The sequence below is a fragment of the Pleurodeles waltl genome, chromosome 10, assembly GCF_031143425.1.
Source record: "Pleurodeles waltl isolate 20211129_DDA chromosome 10, aPleWal1.hap1.20221129, whole genome shotgun sequence".
NCBI lineage: Eukaryota > Metazoa > Chordata > Amphibia > Caudata > Salamandridae > Pleurodeles > Pleurodeles waltl.
In genome coordinates, this window is record NC_090449.1 from 27092081 (window position 1) to 27110516 (window position 18436).

At 47.9% G+C, this 18436-nt stretch overlaps 1 protein-coding gene across 2 annotated transcripts in view; it reads right to left on the bottom strand.

Annotated features, from left to right (window-relative positions):
- GRIPAP1 (GRIP1 associated protein 1) overlaps positions 1-18436 on the bottom strand; it is a 485545-nt gene that overhangs the window by 412423 nt on the left and 54686 nt on the right. For both annotated transcript variants that reach the window (XM_069209507.1, XM_069209509.1), the window contains exons 4-6: positions 8932-8958; positions 5351-5458; positions 4076-4226 (exon numbers count right to left, since the gene is read on the bottom strand). In XM_069209507.1, coding sequence (XP_069065608.1) covers positions 4076-4226; positions 5351-5458; positions 8932-8958 — 286 coding nt within the window. The remainder of the gene's footprint in view (positions 1-4075; positions 4227-5350; positions 5459-8931; positions 8959-18436) is intronic.

Genomic DNA, 18436 nt, shown 5'->3' on the forward strand with positions numbered 1-18436 from the left:
GTGGCATGCTTCATGATAGGGCCCTGCTAACACACTACGAGAAATGTATCCCCTTCGGAGTGGAGCAGTAAGGGTGGGGAAACATAAAAGCACATCAGACAAAACCAACAATAACGGCACAGGGACCAGAGACGAACAACAGAAAACAAACAGAAAACTGACTCAGACTAATCACTCGTCCTATTTTATTCTAGTGTAGCCTGGACAGGATTAAAATATGTCATTGGTGGTGTCTTCAGGAATTAATTACCTGTACACCCCAATATCTGAGGAGGGTCATATTTATGATAGCCAACGTCTTATGCTTGTTAGGTAGGCAATGTATAAAGGCTCAACTTGGGCACCTATATCTATTCAGGAGCACTGATGAATTAGTAATGCACCATGCACTACCTCAGGCCCAACCTTCCTCTCCACAGCATCTCTCCTCTTAATCTCTTCACTAGGCAATGTGCCTAGTAATGTAGGGTTAAACGAGCTCTTCCTAGCAATTGCAACAATCACAGATTCTGGTTCTGCATGGCCTCTCTGATGCTCTGAATTCTGTACGGCAAGTTTGCCTTTAAGCGCTCTGCTTGGCCTCTGCGTTTCAGTAAAGTTATCTTTACTCATTTGCAGCACCTCAGGTAACATAGTCAAGAAATGAAATGTCTTTCCACTGTGACAAAGAAGCAATAGTCTCCTTCCTCAAGATGAGCAGCCACTTTTATCAAGTTCATAGTAGGTGCTAGCCACATATTGTGGTAATATCCTCCCTTTTGTGATCCACCTTAAGTCATATGTACCTCAAAAAGGGTGCTCCATTAACCAATCACTCTTAACAACCCGACACTGTCAGTCGGATGAAGTGAGGAAATCCAGCATTCATCCTCAGGCCGGATCGCATGGAAATACTTCAAAGCGTCACGCCATGGCTGATGACTGAATGAAGAACTGAGAGGCCACTGCAACGCCGGTGCTTGGACCATGTTACTCCGATTAACTAACAACCCAGAATGTGCTACATCACAGAATCTGTCAACTGCTCATAAGATATGTGTTTGACGTAGCATGCTGAGTCGGGGATCTTCCTGGTCTTTCTCAATGAAATTGTTTGAGAGAAAAAAAAATAGACCGCATTAGCTAGAGTGCAAAAAATATTACATCTATTTAAGACGACATGCCTCACTGGAAGAAGCCACTGAAAGGCAAGGTGCTGGGCCAGGGGCATCCCAGGAACTCTTTCTCCTAACCTTTAACATACAGTCAGTTCTGTTCCTTCGCCTCCTATCCAGGGAACAGATCCTTCAAAACTCTCTTGGAAACATCTGATCCCCGGTGGTATCCAATCAATACCTCAGTTTTGTCAGTATAAAAATGAATCTATAGAGCACAATCTTCCAGCACATATTCCTGCAAAGAAACTCAAACTCAGCCACCTCTTTGTGCATGGAGGGGCCAAATAAATCATCGGTGTCAAGTGATTCTTGAGCACTGGCAGGATTCAAGTGACTGATGGAGCATGCCTTTGATATATCCCTCTAGGTCAAAGATCTGTTGACAGCAGCAAGTTTCTAAAAATGAATTGCAAAGTCTTAGAGCTGGCCCGTCTCTGATACTGCATGGACTGATTCACCCTTAGAAGCTGAAATGAAGTCCGATAGCGCACTGACATGCACAATTTCTCCTGGTTTCAGAGAGCTGAACAATCTTTCTTTTCTTTCGAAAGGCCATCTCGTATAATACCCCTCATTATAACAGACGTGAACCAACAAGCCTACGTTTCACACCATGCTTGATCTTGAATGCCTTTGAAATTTGAATGAAAAAGCTTACTATCACGGAGTCAAGCATTCAAGAAAAAATAATGCTGGATGACCGACTTTGCAGAATGTAACAACGCATCGGATGCAATGTTTCAATAAATCTCAGGTACTAGAACTTTCTTGGGGTTGCGTCCTAGTTCATTGATTCTTCCCCCATCATGCCACCTCAGATTAGACCCAGCTTTTGGCAAATCAGCCATGGTTTTGCTCCAGCAGGAACAGTCCACCCCGAGCTGCCAAGCCAGGTCCTCTCTGAACAAGAACACAAGCAACCTGACAGTTTTGGCCTCTTTGGAGCTCTTCAGTGAGGTGCGGCTTACTTCCAGGGGCACAGTGAGCATGGGACTCCTGTATGTGCATACCTGTCACACTCAGGAAGTCGCAACAAAGTATACAAGAAAGTGGCAGGTCGGAAACTTGACCCAGGTCAAATCATAGTCCACTGTTTTATTGCCCACCATGCCCTTTCAGACTAGTCTCAGAAACATGCAAAGAAGTTTGGTCTTTCTCCAATAGGAAGCTTCCAGCCCAAGCTGCTAAATTGGTCGTAACAAGCCTGAGGTTGCTTACGTTTCCATCTGGAGTGGACCTGGCCTAGTAATTAGGGCTGGACTGTTCCTAACGGAGCAGGACATGACTGATTTGCATAAGGCGGGTCTCTGTCTAGAGTGGCACAGTCAGCGAAAAAAGATTGTCTGGAATGGGGCTCGAAAGACAGCCAGTGACTGAGATCAATTCAAGCATTCCTACCATCAGCTTGTTTCTTTTGCTGCAGATGTCCCAATTGCAATGGGTATGCCCGGACATGGGTACCATCCTTACTGTGCCATAAGTCTCAAGCTACGGCTCACTGAAGAGACTTAGACAGGTGAAAGCTGGTCTGGAGTTGCTTGTGCTGCTATCTGGAAGGAACCTCACCTGCTAGTTCAGGGTCAATGTATATTTTTGGTGCAGGACCAAGACTGACTGGCATAAGGCCGGTCTCGGTTTAGATTGGCACAGAGGGCAAGAAATGATTGCCTGGAACCTAACCAGGTGCAAGTGGCTGAGATTAATTTAAGCATTCCTTCCATCACAATTGTTGTTTTCTTGGAAAAAAGACTATGGTGTAAAGGTGCTCTGTGGTGGTGAAGTTTGGAGGCAGTAAGACCCAACAAAGATCACTGTTAAAAGAAAACACCCCTGCCCAGATGTGCGCTTCATGTGTTTACTTTGGATGCAACCATTTTGAGTGTACATATTTTCATTCAGTAGTGAGGGTCTTTTTTACAGTGTTGAGTTTTTTTGACTTATTTTTCATTATTTTCAGTCACTTGTTATTGTTTTCTGGACCTAGGTCAATGTTGCATCTTTTTGAGAACATTCAATTAGTGCCGTTCATTTTATTTCAGGGTAATCCCCGCTGAACCCAAACCTAGCCTTATAAATGGTATAAATTGTATTATCACATGACTTTCTCTCCTTAGAATTGCCCTCCATCCCCAAGATCCATTTCCCAAATGGGAGGGGGAGGATCCTACAGTCATTCCTACGTCCATCATCTTGGTGTTTCCATTCTAAGCCTCCCTCGGCCCTCAGTGTGCATTGTTGTCGATGCGGAAATACAGTTAAGAGACCGAGTTCAGAGTAAAACACACTGTGCAGACCTCTCTACTGCCCGGCACACCTGGCTGGAGGTAGTGTGACAAATGGCCAGAAAAGAGATGTCAGCAGAAAGGGTGATAAAACAGTTGAGAGACTTGGAATCCTGGACCCTCAGTTGGGCTGTGCACTGTCTCTGTTATTTATCGTCATCTTCTAATATCTTTGCACACACATGGAAAGCTACTAACCGATCAGTGCTCTATGCTTCACGTAATATTGTCTGCTGATTTTTTAATGACTACTGCACCCCTTCATTCATGTCCATACATACACATGTGACCCCAGGATTGTGCATCCAGCAGTTTTCGCATATAGGATCTATTTCACCCGGAACGAGGGGCGTTCTGTGAAGCGCATGAATCCAATGATGATACAATGAGTTTATTTGAAACTTAATGTATCCAGTTACCCTTTTAAAGTGGCTTGTGAGTTTTAATTGCTGGCTAGAGCCCAGAGATGAAAAATGCAGACAGTGGTTCTGAACAGAGACAGCAAGATACAGGATTGGACTTTCCTATCATTCTTTGCACCAGGAGGTTTGGCCTGTGTTACAGCATGGGCTGGAGCAGAACCACTCAAGAACCAAAAGAGCACAATTCTTCCTTGGAGACACCAGGCCGGCTTACCTGCCATGTTCTTCTGCAGGGCGGTGTTCTCGGCTTGAAGGCGCAGGAGCTCTCCATCCACAGGGCTTCCCACGGAGGGCGCACAAGGCACCGGCAGACCCTCTTTCATCCGTTGGTTTTCCATTTCCAGCTGTTCAATTTGGGAGCACAGCTGCACCGTGAAGGAATACAGGCATATTATGGAAATAAAATGAAGAGATCAAATCAAACACTTAACCCCAACTCCTGGCAGTCACTGCTAAATCTGGGTCAACAGACCTGTGGACAGATCTGTCATTGAGAAAGAGGGGAAATAAATGGGATAATGGAAGTCTCTGAAAGGTCACCGTCTGCCCACCACTGAGAGATGGGCTTTCTCTAACCCTCCTAAGGAACATACCTACAGTACACCAAGATATAAAACTTACCGATCAGATGAATTTATGCCGACAGCAAAAAACGCCTGCTAGTGACCACAAAACATATACACTGACAGCAAGTGTCACCTTATAATGATGATATCAACATTTCTACTCTGATGGAAAGAGAGGTTCCACACCTAGAGATGATTGCAAAAGCACAGACTCCAAAACTGCAAGAGGAAGGAAAGACAACGTATCCAATACCATTTCCTCTTGCACAGTGACCTTAATAAAGGTAAAACAAACTTCAAACATTTTTGGAGGCAGATCCTGAAGAATGTTAACGCACGTGAGCAGGAACCAGACATGAGCAATGACACAGTTTTAAGAGATCAACTCCTTGAAACAGATTGGTTTAACGAATGTCATCTATGCAGAGACAGGGTGTTTTGTGATGCCTTCAGCAATGAGACAGGGTGTTGAACAGAGGTCTTCCAGAGACAGTGTTTCTTGATGTCTCCAGCAGTGATCAAAGTTTCAGTATGTGATGTCATCAACACAGAATGTGTTTTGTGATGTCACCAGCAATGACACACGGGTGTTGTTTGAGTACATTCTTTTCGGCATAAATTCATTGAAGAATCGTGGTCATGTTACCATACAGTCAGCCCTTAGCGAGCAAAACCACATGAAAAAATGGGAGCAAGTAATGCAGTGTAACCACATATGTGGCCCGAGAGGGTGTGGTCCATTACACATTTTTAAAGCTAACAGGCATATTGCAATGATATTACAAACAAGGCCCATAAAACATAATTACATACAGATGACATGGCCTTAGTCAGTCACAGTGAGGCGGGGCTTCTGTTCACAGCGCACATCTCCTCGCATCGTGGATGAATCCCGGGACCCATAGGAGTGACTGCTGCCCTACCTTGGAAAGCTCCTGCATGAGCGTGCTGTTCTGGAGCCGGAAGTCCTCCTCTTGGCTGTGCAGCTTCCCCTGGAGCATCTCATTCTCGCTCAGGAGGGCGTCGACTTCCTGTGGGAGAAAGGAGGATTACAACCAAAGGGAAAGTCCAACCTGCTGTACCCGTACATATCCTGCACAGCTGCAAGCACTCCAGTGTCCAATATCATCAAAAGTTATGTTATATTTATTTTTATAGCGCACTAATCACCCAAGAGGGTATCCAGGAGCTTGGGCAGGTGCGGTTCCCCAAGGTGCTCATCTGAAGAGCCAGGCCTTCAGCTTCTTGCAGAACTCAAGTAAGGAGGTGGCTCTGATGTGTAGAGGGAGGACGTCCCATGTCTTAGGAGCGAAGTAAGAGGAAAAGGAAGAGAGGTGCCCTACTCCCCGCTGGTCTAAACTCCCAGGCGAGGGGTGGAGACACTGCAAGCCAGTCATTTCATAAGCAGTCCTTCCCCGGCAGTCACTGCAGACTCCTGGGTTGTCATCTATGGACAGGCTGCCGCTGTGTCTCCAGCTCAAGCCTGTGAACTTCCCACCACTGTGAATGTGCAAAGTAAGGCAATGACCACTTTCAGTCCCCCCACCAATCACTGGACAGAGCTATGTCACTCCTTGTGATGGCTAAATGCCTTCAGTGCCAGGCTTCAATCCCACATCAACAATGTTGTGCTGTGTCAGGAGTGAATGTGTGATTGCAACACCCTTGGTGTGATCCACGCCACTCTTCAAGGTATGTGTCTGTGACAGGCTTGGGAGAGGCTCCCAACAGCGGAGTCCATCCTCTCTCACTCCCTACAAGTGCTAGGGCCTGCTCTCCTCTAATTGCTCCTACGTGGACTGTACATCAGTGCTCTCAGGATACAGTGGTCTCTCCACTCCCTACAAAAGGTAAGATCTGCTCTCTTCTAACTATGCCTACATTTAATGCGTGACAGTGATCTCAGGGTACATGGAACCTTGTCACTCCCTCCAAGAGCTAGGATCTGCTCTCTTCCACCTGCATCTACATGGAATGTGAAACAGTGCTCTGAGGATACACGGGCCTCTCCCACTCCCCGCAAGTGCTAGGGCCTGCTCTCTTCTAACTATGCCTACATTTACTGTGTGGCGTGTTCTCAGGATACATAGGACTCACTCACCCCCTACAAGTGCTAGGGCCTGCTCTCTTCTAACTATGCCTACATTTACTGTGTGGCGTGTTCTCAGGATACATAGGACTCACTCACCCCCTACAAGTGCTAGGGCCTGCTCTCTTCTAACTATGCCTACATTTACTGTGTGGCGTGTTCTCAGGATACATAGGACTCACTCACCCCCTACAAGTGCTAGGGCCTGCTCTCTTCTAACTATGCCTACATTTACTGTGTGGCGTGTTCTCAGGAAACATAGGACTCACTCACCCCCTACAAGTGCTAGGGCCTGCTCTCTTCTAACTATGCCTACATTTACTGTGTGGCGTGTTCTCAGGATACATAGGACTCACTCACACCCTACAAGTGCTAGGGCCTGCTCTCTTCTAACTATGCCTACATTTACTGTGTGGCGTGTTCTCAGGATACATAGGACTCACTCACCCCCTACAAGTGCTAGGGCCTGCTCTCTTCTAACTATGCCTACATTTACTGTGTGGCGTGTTCTCAGGATACATAGGACTCACTCACCCCCTACAAGTGCTAGGGCCTGCTCTCTTCTAACTATGCCTACATTTACTGTGTGGCGTGTTCTCAGGATACATAGGACTCACTCACCCCCTACAAGTGCTAGGGCCTGCTCTCTTCTAACTATGCCTACATTTACTGTGTGGCGTGTTCTCAGGATACATAGGACTCACTCACACCCTACAAGTGCTAGGGCCTGCTCTCTTCTAACTATGCCTACATTTACTGTGTGGCGTGTTCTCAGGATACATAGGACTCACTCACACCCTACAAGTGCTAGGGCCTGCTCTCTTCTAACTATGCCTACATTTACTGTGTGGCGTGTTCTCAGGATACATAGGACTCACTCACACCCTACAAGTGCTAGGGCCTGCTCTCTTCTAACTATGCCTACATTTACTGTGTGGCGTGTTCTCAGGATACATAGGACTCACTCACCCCCTACAAGTGCTAGGGCCTGCTCTCTTCTAACTATGCCTACATTTACTGTGTGGCGTGTTCTCAGGATACATAGGACTCACTCACACCCTACAAGTGCTAGGGCCTGCTCTCTTCTAACTATGCCTACATTTACTGTGTGGCGTGTTCTCAGGATACATAGGACTCACTCACCCCCTACAAGTGCTAGGGCCTGCTCTCTTCTAACTATGCCTACATTTACTGTGTGGCGTGTTCTCAGGATACATAGGACTCACTCACCCCCTACAAGTGCTAGGGCCTGCTCTCTTCTAACTATGCCTACATTTACTGTGTGGCGTGTTCTCAGGATACATAGGACTCACTCACCCCCTACAAGTGCTAGGGCCTGCTCTCTTCTAACTATGCCTACATTTACTGTGTGGCGTGTTCTCAGGATACATAGGACTCACTCACACCCTACAAGTGCTAGGGCCTGCTCTCTTCTAACTATGCCTACATTTACTGTGTGGCGTGTTCTCAGGATACATAGGACTCACTCACCCCCTACAAGTGCTAGGGCCTGCTCTCTTCTAACTATGCCTACATTTACTGTGTGGCGTGTTCTCAGGATACATAGGACTCACTCACACCCTACAAGTGCTAGGGCCTGCTCTCTTCTAACTATGCCTACATTTACTGTGTGGCGTGTTCTCAGGATACATAGGACTCACTCACCCCCTACAAGTGCTAGGGCCTGCTCTCTTCTAACTATGCCTACATTTACTGTGTGGCGTGTTCTCAGGATACATAGGACTCACTCACCCCCTACAAGTGCTAGGGCCTGCTCTCTTCTAACTATGCCTACATTTACTGTGTGGCGTGTTCTCAGGATACATAGGACTCACTCACCCCCTACAAGTGCTAGGGCCTGCTCTCTTCTAACTATGCCTACATTTACTGTGTGGCGTGTTCTCAGGATACATAGGACTCACTCACCCCCTACAAGTGCTAGGGCCTGCTCTCTTCTAACTATGCCTACATTTACTGTGTGGCGTGTTCTCAGGATACATAGGACTCACTCACCCCCTACAAGTGCTAGGGCCTGCTCTCTTCTAACTATGCCTACATTTACTGTGTGGCGTGTTCTCAGGATACATAGGACTCACTCACACCCTACAAGTGCTAGGGCCTGCTCTCTTCTAACTATGCCTACATTTACTGTGTGGCGTGTTCTCAGGATACATAGGACTCACTCACACCCTACAAGTGCTAGGGCCTGCTCTCTACTAATCGCACCTACAACATGGATTGTGTGACAGTGATCTCAGGATACACAGGACTCGCTCACTCCCTACAAGTGCTAGGGCCTGCTCTCTTCCAACCATGCTGGCATGGACTCTGACAGTGCTCTCAGGATACCTGGGACCCTGCAAACTCTGGATCAGTCAGCACACCGCTACATTGAAATGTTCACAGACTTCTTACCTGGGCTTTCTTGCTTTTACTCAGAGCCTGGAAGAGAAAAGAGAGCACAGTTTGTCACACAATTGAGAAGCAGCAAAAGCATCTAATGAGAGGCGCCCACATTAAATCCATCTAAATGCCTTGTGCGTCTTTACTGCAGAGAGCAATCCCTGCAAAGCCAGACGATGAACCTTGTTCACTTCTGCACCTCTTCAGGTGAGTCTTGGCAACAGTGACACCCGGTGAGACAGATGAGGATGGAGCCCGCCCTCAAGCTAGACCGCAGCATCACCCGCCCACTGCAAATGACCTTAACCAAACTGTGTCAAGGACGGCGGACTAAAGCAAAGGTGCCCACCTTCAGGCTGCCCAAGCGCGTGGTATCAGATGGGCACTGCGGATCTCACGTCTGTCCTGGTAGCAGTAAATTCTGCCCATTCTCCCCCCAGCAGCCATCCGAAAATGATGGCCAACTTAAGACGTCACGTGCACGGGGTATAGAAGGGTTATGAGGGATGGGTCTTCTGTGCTCTGTAGTGCACTAAAGATGCCAACGTGGACTGATGCAGATGAAGTGGGCTCCTCCCCCAGGGCACGAGCAAAGAAATACTCAGAAGGAGACAGTGAGCCTGGGTGAGGCTCTGGGCAGCTGCAGGAGCTCAGCATCTGGAGCGCAAGCTTCACTTCTCATTCCTCGCTACCCCAAGGCACTATACCTACTCAACACACGCACCGCTCCTGCTTTACTCTGCCCCAAGGCACTATACCTACTCATCACACGCACCACTCCTGCCTCAAGGCACTACACCTACTCATCACACGCACCGCTCCTGCCTCAAGGCACTACACCTACTCATCACATGCACCGCTCCTGCTTTACTCTGCCCCAAGGCACTATACCTACTCATCACACGCACCACTCCTGCCTCAAGGCACTACACCTACTCATCACATGCACCGCTCCTGCTTTACTCTGCTTCAAGGCACTACACCTCCTCAACACAAACACCACTCCTCCTTTACTCTGTCCCAAGGCACTACACCTCCTCAACTCACGCACCGCTCCTGCTTTACTCTGCCCCAAGGCACTACACCTCCTCCACACACACACCACTCCTGTTTTACTCTGCCCCAAGGCACTACACCTCCTCAACACAAACACACACCACTCCTCCTTTACTCTGTCCCAAGGCACTACACCTCCTCAACACAAACACACACCACTCCTCCTTTACTCTGCCCCAAGGCACTATACCTACTCATCACACCCACCACTCCTGCTTTACTCTGCTTCAAGGCACTACACCTCCTCAACACAAACACCACTCATCCTTTACTCTGTCCCAAGGCACTACACCTCAACTCACGCACCGCTCCTGCTTTACTCTGTCCCAAGGCACTACACCTACTCAACACACACACACACACACACCACTCCTCCTTTACTCTGTCCCAAGGCACTACACCTCCTCAACACACGCACCGCTCCTTCTTTACTCTGTCCCAAGGCACTACACCTACTCAACACACACACCACTCCTGCTTTACTCTGCCCTAAGGCACTACACCTTCTTAACACAAGTACCACTCATCTTTTACTCTGTCCCAAGGCGCTACACCTCCTCCACACACACACCACTCCTGTTTTACTCTGCCCTAAGGCACTACACCTCCTCAACACACACACCACTCATCCTTTACTCTGTCCCAAGGCAGTACACCTCCTCAACACACGCACCGCTCCTTCTTTACTCTGTCCCATGGCACTACACCTCCTCCACACACACACCACTCCTGTTTTACTCTGCCCTAAGGCACTACACCTCCTCAACACACACCACTCATCCTTTACTCTGTCCCAAGGCAGTACACCTCCTCAACACACGCACCACTCCTTTACTCTGTCCCATGGCACTACACCTCAACACACAGAAAACACTCCAGCTTTACTCTGCCCCATGGCACACCACCTCCTCAACACACGCACCACTCCTTCTTTACTCTGTCCCATGGCACTACACCTCAACACACAGAAAACACTCCTCCTTTACTCTGCCCCATGGCACACCACCTCCTCAACACACACGACTCCTTTTTCATGGCACTATACCTCCTCGACACATACACCAATCCCGCCATCCTGTTGCCCTTGCACCAAGAGCTGGACTAACAAACACGGCTAATGCCAGGGTGTCTTTTTCTCAGCGAGGGACGGGCACAAAGTGTGGGCAGGACGGCCCTGTATTTATACAGGAATAGAAGTGTGGGCGACCGTGTGTGAGAACGGAGCTGATGACTTTGGACTAGGTTTGAGGCCCTGTGATTCTGGGTAAGGCACAATCTCCCCCACCTAACAAAAACATAGGAATCTAACCTTGTGCAATGTAATCTGGTGCTCATGTAAAGTGCTTCAATGACCCCTACAATTACAGACCAAAGGCTGTCAAAGGCCGGTCAAAGGAAGGTGGTCTAGAGGTATATTTTAGAGGGGTGGGGAGTGGGTGCCCTAGATTTTGCACTGCCTATCATTCATAAATGACACCATCCTCAACACACCAACCTCGTCAGCCACTATCATGAATCAAACACGGCAGAGACCCCTGACAGATTCTCAATAAGGAGTGTTCGTTTTCTCCGTCCAAATACCAACTCTCTTGGAAAATCAGCTACTGGGAGTATTATAGAAGTGCCCTGGGGGGCAACAGGAGTTTGTGCCCGCTTTGTGCACCCTGGGAGCACTTTGATATTAAAGAAGGGGGCCCAAGCGCTTCTGTCCCTTCTGTAATACAGATAGCGCTGACGCACATGTATCACCAGCTCTATCATTAGAGGGTGTGCCCTAATTTGCTTGGGGGTGTGGCCCCAGGCAAATGAGGGAATTTCTCTGCCTCTGCGCCAGCGCCATATTACCGACGTGAGCACAGAGACAAACATGCCTTTAGGAGGCGCACTTTCAGTGCACCACAAAATGAATGTGCTGCCCTGGGGGCAGTGCGACTCCGCGGCTGCCCTGGGGGCACTGTGACTCCACGGATGCCCTGGGGGCAGTGTAACTCCGCGGCTGCCCTGGGGGCAGCACATCAAACATAATATGGCGCACTGTCCCTGTTTGCACCTGGTTAAAGTTGCGCTGTGGCGCAAACAGGAAAAGCGCGCCCTATCTGTAATAGGGACCGTGCTTGGATGGACATCTTGTAGACAGGGAGAGAGGTCAGGAAAGGATGCAGAGGTCTCCAGGTTATAAACCCTCCACGTCACGAGGATGGAGGACCCTTGCTCCACACCCACACATCTCCCTCCTTTATAATGCAGTGCCCCCCTCTAACACCGTGCAGGGTCAGGGGTCTGCAGCGCTCAGGGCCCCTCCACTGGGCCCCTGACACCAGAGAAGCGCGGCAGCCTGGTAGCTAGAGCTGCTGGTCGGCCTTGGGTCCTCTTGTTTTCACCGGGGGGGGGGGGGGGGGGGTAGGGGGGGGGGGCTCGGTCACCCTACAAATTCGGCAGATTTGCCAAATGGCTGCCGTGCCCGGGTGCTCCAATAAACTGGCATTTTGACTTCCCTGGTGGGTTTGTGGTTCTAGCGCACAGTATCTGGGCAGTGCAAGCAAATGTTTTGCTATAACCTCAGCCCTGCCTGGCCTTTCAGGCTGCTCCTGGCTCTATGCACCGGCCCGTTCCCTCGACCTCACGCCCAGCTCCCCCGGTCCCACGCCTTCGAGTTGCCTTTTATCCCGATATTTCACTTGCGGAAGCCCCCGGGTGGCACAACTCTCAGAACCTCCTCCTGCAGTTACCCAAGTGTGTGCCCGGCTCAGGCCTCCTTGCCCCTCCAGGTGTGTGATGCGGTATCCCTGCCCCACAGCTCAGACAGGGGTGTGACAGCGGTGCCCGGAGGCACCTGGCGTGGCTGTCAAGAGTCACTAGAAGTATCTGCATATTACACCTTCTCTAAGAAGCAGCCTGGTATAAAAAGGAACAGAAGTGGGCGCCATCTAGAGGCCGCTGCAGCGCACTGCACTAACCAATTAACTTTATTGTCAATTATGTTAGGTTAAAGGCCCATACTTCAGCTTTTTCACCGAGGACAGGGCAGCGCAGTGGCCTAATTAGGAGTTATGTTGAACTTTAACTCCGCCCAGCTCTCTCAACTGCTTTCTGGGCGCGATTAAAAAAACAGCAATAAATTACATTTACATTTTATTTGAATTTTTCTACACTACACGCTTCGAGCTGCACTATTTTTATATATTTAAACGACAGCCCCCTTAGGCCCTCTCGCCTCGGAAACGAAAGGCGAGGTAAAGGTCCTTGGGCACAATGGCTACCATCTGGATAGGGCGTGGCTTGGTCAGTATGGGGTGGGGCAGCTTGTTAAAACATATTTTATGAGAAGCAGGACATGAGTGGGGCTTAAGGGACAGTAGAAAGCGAGGAGCCTGGGTTTTTAGGGTACTTGAAACACAATATTTTCAAACTAATCACCATTTTTTAAGGCCTTCAAAGCACAGCCCAGAGCAAGCCTGTGTTTTTGTCAGTGTGTGCAGGAAAAAAATCCTGGTGAAATACGACAGACACCTCACCATACCCAACTGAAAGCACTTGTACTCAACTATTTACAGCATTTTTTAGGGGGGAGTAACACTCCAAACACCACCCCTGGAGTTAGGGCTATGCGTACTGACGTACAGGTTGGTGTCTTCAAAGAGTCTGACCGGGGAGGCCTCGCTGCCCTCTTGCAGGGCCATGTTTTGGAAATGCAGATCAGTTTGCGCGATCTCCCGCACCAGGCGCTGGAAAGGCAGTTTGTGTGGACCTCTGGCGGCGGCGGATCCCGCAGGGAGCCACGGTACCGGGCCGGCAGCGGTGAAACTTCCCAACTCCGCCGGTGAAACAAGCGCTCTTCTGGGTAGCCAGCTGCTGTTAGGCGCTTTCCCGCCGGAGGACCTGCGGGCAGTCTGCTTGGTACGGGACATAACGAGAGCGTGAACTGTCTCTTACTACCGAACTCAATGGAACTCATTTTACCGACCTTAGAAGGATGACGATCTGATTCAGTGCTGAAGGAATTCAAACCGAAGGCTGCTATCACTATACAGTTTTGGGGTGACCACTAGAGCCCCCTTTCCTATTTTAATCATATGACTTTGCAAACCAGAGCCATTTTGCGCTTTGTATGAAAACTGAACGTAAGGAGGGTGACAGATACTGCCAGAGACACGACAGGGTTTCCCCAACACCTACCCTCGTCCTTATCTCCCTTGCCCCACGGACTGCCTGTAAAGCATCATACAACGTCTTTATACCCCACAGCGCACTCGCTTGGTGTCAGGAAGGCATCAGTCCTACAAGGACAAGGCTACTCTAACCATAGAGCTCTGGGAAGAGGAGAGGCCTCTCCCAACCATGGGCGTCATTTAGGGGTCGCAGATGCGACCCCTGGCCTCAGAGGTGACAATAGAAGTGCCAGGAGCACAGGGGCAGCTCATGCTTATGAGGTTGGTCGAGGCCCCCCTTTCCTCATTTTCTCTTAATTTATTACACTAATAATGAATAATATTTTATTATTCCGTATTAGTGTAATAAACAGTGGAGTACAGTTAGCTGGAATATGATCCTCCCTGGCAGCTGAAGTGAGTAAAAATTGCTTTTAAATGCAGGTTGTGTGTGAAAGTGTTTTAATGTGAGTGTGTGTGTGTGAGCATGTGCAAGCACGCATGTGTGACTAAAAAGCGAAGAGGAAATGGCGCGTGAAGTCACTTCCGCTACCCCTGACATTTTGGTGAATTGAGGTTCATGGTCACCAGCTGGCAAAAGGCAAAACAGTTCTCTCCATCCCTCTCCAGAGATGAGAGAAAGGCCGCCCAAGATCACACTACAAGTGTGAGTGAGCTAAGTGATGGCACTGCCTCCTATGCACGTCTGATTGTTGCAGCTTTGTGGAACTCCCTCTCACCTTGCCCGAGGCCTGCTACCCCCTCGCCCCTATTTGGTGTGTGTCTCGAGCACATTCATTGCCCTGACTTCTGGAAGAAGTGCTGTAGACCTGGTAAAAATATTCAAACCAGCCCCACTCCTTTCCTCACCCATCTCTTTTGATCTATATTGAAAATGTCACTTACCCAGTGTACATCTGTTCGTGGCATCAGTCGCAGTAGATTCGCATGTTCTGCAATAGCTCGCCATCTGGTGTTGGGCCGGAGTGTTACAAGTTGTTTTTCTTCGAAGAAGTCTTTCGAGTCACGGGACCGAGTGACTCCTCCTTTTGTCTCCATTGCGCATGGGCGTCGACTCCATCTTCGATTGTTTTTCCCCGCAGAGGGTGAGGTAGGAGTTGAATTGTAGTAATAGTGCCCATGCAATGGAGTGACTAAGTATGCACTTATTTAAGGTTGAGATGATACATATATAAATAATTGAAGGTAACTTCCAAACTGCTACAGGCTCCCGGGGAGGCGGGTGGGCACATGCGAATCTACTGCGACTGATGCCACGAACAGATGTACACTGGGTAAGTGACATTTTCAGTTCGATGGCATCTGTCGCTGTAGATACGCATGTTCTGCAATAGACTAGTAAGCAGTTATTTCCCCAAAAGCGGTGGATCAGCCTGTAGGAGTGGAAGTAGTCTGAAATAATGTCCTTAATACAGCTTGACCTACTGTGGCTTGTTGTGCGGATAACACGTCTACACAGTAATGCTTGGTGAATGTGTGAGGCGTAGACCATGTGGCTGCCTTACATATTTCTTGCATTGGGATGTTTCCTAGAAAGGCCATGGTAGCACCTTTCTTTCTGGTTGAGTGTGCCCTTGGTGTAATGGGCAGCTGTCGTTTAGCTTTAAGGTAGCAGATTTGGATGCATTTAACTATCCATCTGGCTATACCTTGTTTTGAAATTGGGTTTCCTGCATGAGGTTTTTGAAATGCAATAAAGAGTTGTTTAGTCTTTCTGATGTTCTTTGTTCTGTCAATGTAATACATTAATGCTCTTTTGACATCTAATGTATGTAGTGCCCTTTCAGCTACGGTATCTGGCTGTGGAAAGAACACCGGAAGTTCCACTGTTTGATTTAGATGGAACGGTGAAATAACCTTTGGCAAAAATTTAGGATTGGTCCTTAGGACGACTTTATTTTTGTGTAGTTGTATAAAAGGTTCCTGTATAGTAAACGCCTGAATCTCGCTTACTCTTCTCAGGGAAGTAATGGCGATGAGAAATGCCACCTTCCAGGTTAGGAACTGTATGTCGCAGGAGTGCATGGGTTCAAAAGGTGGACCCATAAGTCTAGTTAGGACAACATTTAGGTTCCATGAAGGAACAGGTAGTGTTCTTGGTGGTATAATTCTCCTAAGGCCCTCCATGAATGCTTTAATGACTGGTATTTTATATAGGGAAGTTGAATAGGTAGTCTGCAGGTATGCAGATATTGCTGCAAGGTGAATCTTAATGGAAGAGAAAGCTAGGTTAGATTTTTGTAAGTGAAGCAAGTAACCCACTACATGTTCTGGAGTTGTGTGTAATGGTTGTATTTGATTAATATGGCAGTAGCAAACAAACCTCTTCCATTTACTTGCATAGCAGTGCCTGGTGGATGGCCTTCTTGCTTGTTTTATGACTTCCATACATTCTTGGGTAAGTTGTAAGTGCCCGAATTCTAGGATTTCAGGAGCCAGATTGCTAGATTCAGCGATCCTGGATCTGGGTGTCTGATCTTTTGGTTGTGCTGTGTCAACAGATCTGGCCTGTTGGGCAATTTGATGCAGGGTACCACTGATAGGTCTAGCAGCGTTGTGTACCAGGGTTGCCTTGCCCAAGTTGGTGCTATCAATATGAGTTTGAGTTTGCTTTGACTGAGTTTGTTTACCAGGTAAGGAAGGAGAGGGAGAGGAGGAAAAGCGTAAGCAAATATCCCTGACCAGTTCATCCATAGGGCATTGCCTTGGGATTGTTTGTGTGGGTATCTGGATGCGAAGTTTTGGCATTTTGCGTTCTCCCTTGTCGCAAACAAGTCTATCTGAGGTGTTCCCCAGAGTTTGAAATAAGTGTTCAGTATTTGGGGGTGAATTTCCCATTCGTGGACCTGTTGGTGATCTCGAGAGAGATTGTCTGCGAGTTGATTTTGTATCCCTGGTATAAACTGTGCAATTAGGCGAATTTGGTTGTGAATTGCCCAATGCCAAATTTTTTGTGCTAACAGGCTTAACTGCGTGGAGTGCGTCCCTCCCTGCTTGTTTAGATAATACATTGTTGTCATGTTGTCTGTTTTGACGAGAATGTATTTGTGAACTATTATTGGTTGGAAAGCTTTTAGTGCTTGAAAAACTGCAAGAAGTTCTAGGTGATTGATATGCAGTTTTGTTTGATGTACGTTCCATTGTCCTTGTATGCTGTGTTGATCGAGGTGTGCTCCCCACCCTGTCATGGAAGCATCTGTTGTTATTACGTATTGTGGCACTGGGTCTTGGAAAGGCCGCCCCTTGTTTAAATTTATGTTGTTCCACCACAGAAGCGAGAGGTAAGTTTGGCGGTCTATTAACACCAGATCTAGAAGGTGACCCTGTGCTTGAGACCACTGTGATGCTAGGCATTGTTGTAAGGGCCTCATGTGCAGTCTTGCGTTTGGGACAATGGCTATGCATGATGACATCATGCCTAGGAGTTGTAATACCATCTTTGCTTGTATCTTTTGTGTTGGATACATGCGTTGTATGATGGTGTTGAAATTTTGAATTCTTTGTGGACTTGGAGTGGCTACTCCTTTTGATGTGTCTATTATGGCTCCCAGGTATTGTTGTACCTTGCGTGGCAGAATTTTGGATTTTGTGAAATTGACGGTGAACCCTAGTTTGAAGAGGGTTTGTATGATATGATTTGTGTGATTTGAGCACTCTATTAACGAATGGGCCTTGATTAGCCAGTCGTCTAGATATGGGAACACATGTATTTGCTGTCTTCTGATGTGTGCAGCGACTACCGCTAGACATTTGGTAAAGACTCTTGGTGCGGTTGTTAATCCGAAAGGCAGTACCTTGAATTGGTAATGTATTCCTTTGAATACAAACCTTAGGTATTTCCTGTGCGATGGGTGTATTGGTATATGGAAATAAGCATCCTTGAGGTCTAGAGTTGCCATGTAGTCGTGCAGCTTTAGCAATGGCAATACTTCTTGTAGTGTGACCATGTGGAAGTGGTCTGATTTGATGAAAGTGTTCACTACTCTGAGGTCTAGGATTGGTCTCAGCGTTTTGTCCTTCTTTGGTATCAGAAAGTACAGTGAGTAAACTCCTGTGTTTATTTGTGTGTTTGGCACTAATTCGATTGCATTCTTTTGCAATAGTGCCTGCACTTCTATCTCTAGGAGATTGGAATGGTGTGTTGTTAAATTTTGTGCTTTTGGTGGTATGTTTGGAGGGAACTGTAGAAATTCTATGCAGTAACCATGTTGGATAATTGCTAGAACCCAAGTGTCTGTAGTGATTTTCTCCCATGCTCTGTAATATTGACCTATTCGTCCCCCCACTGGTGT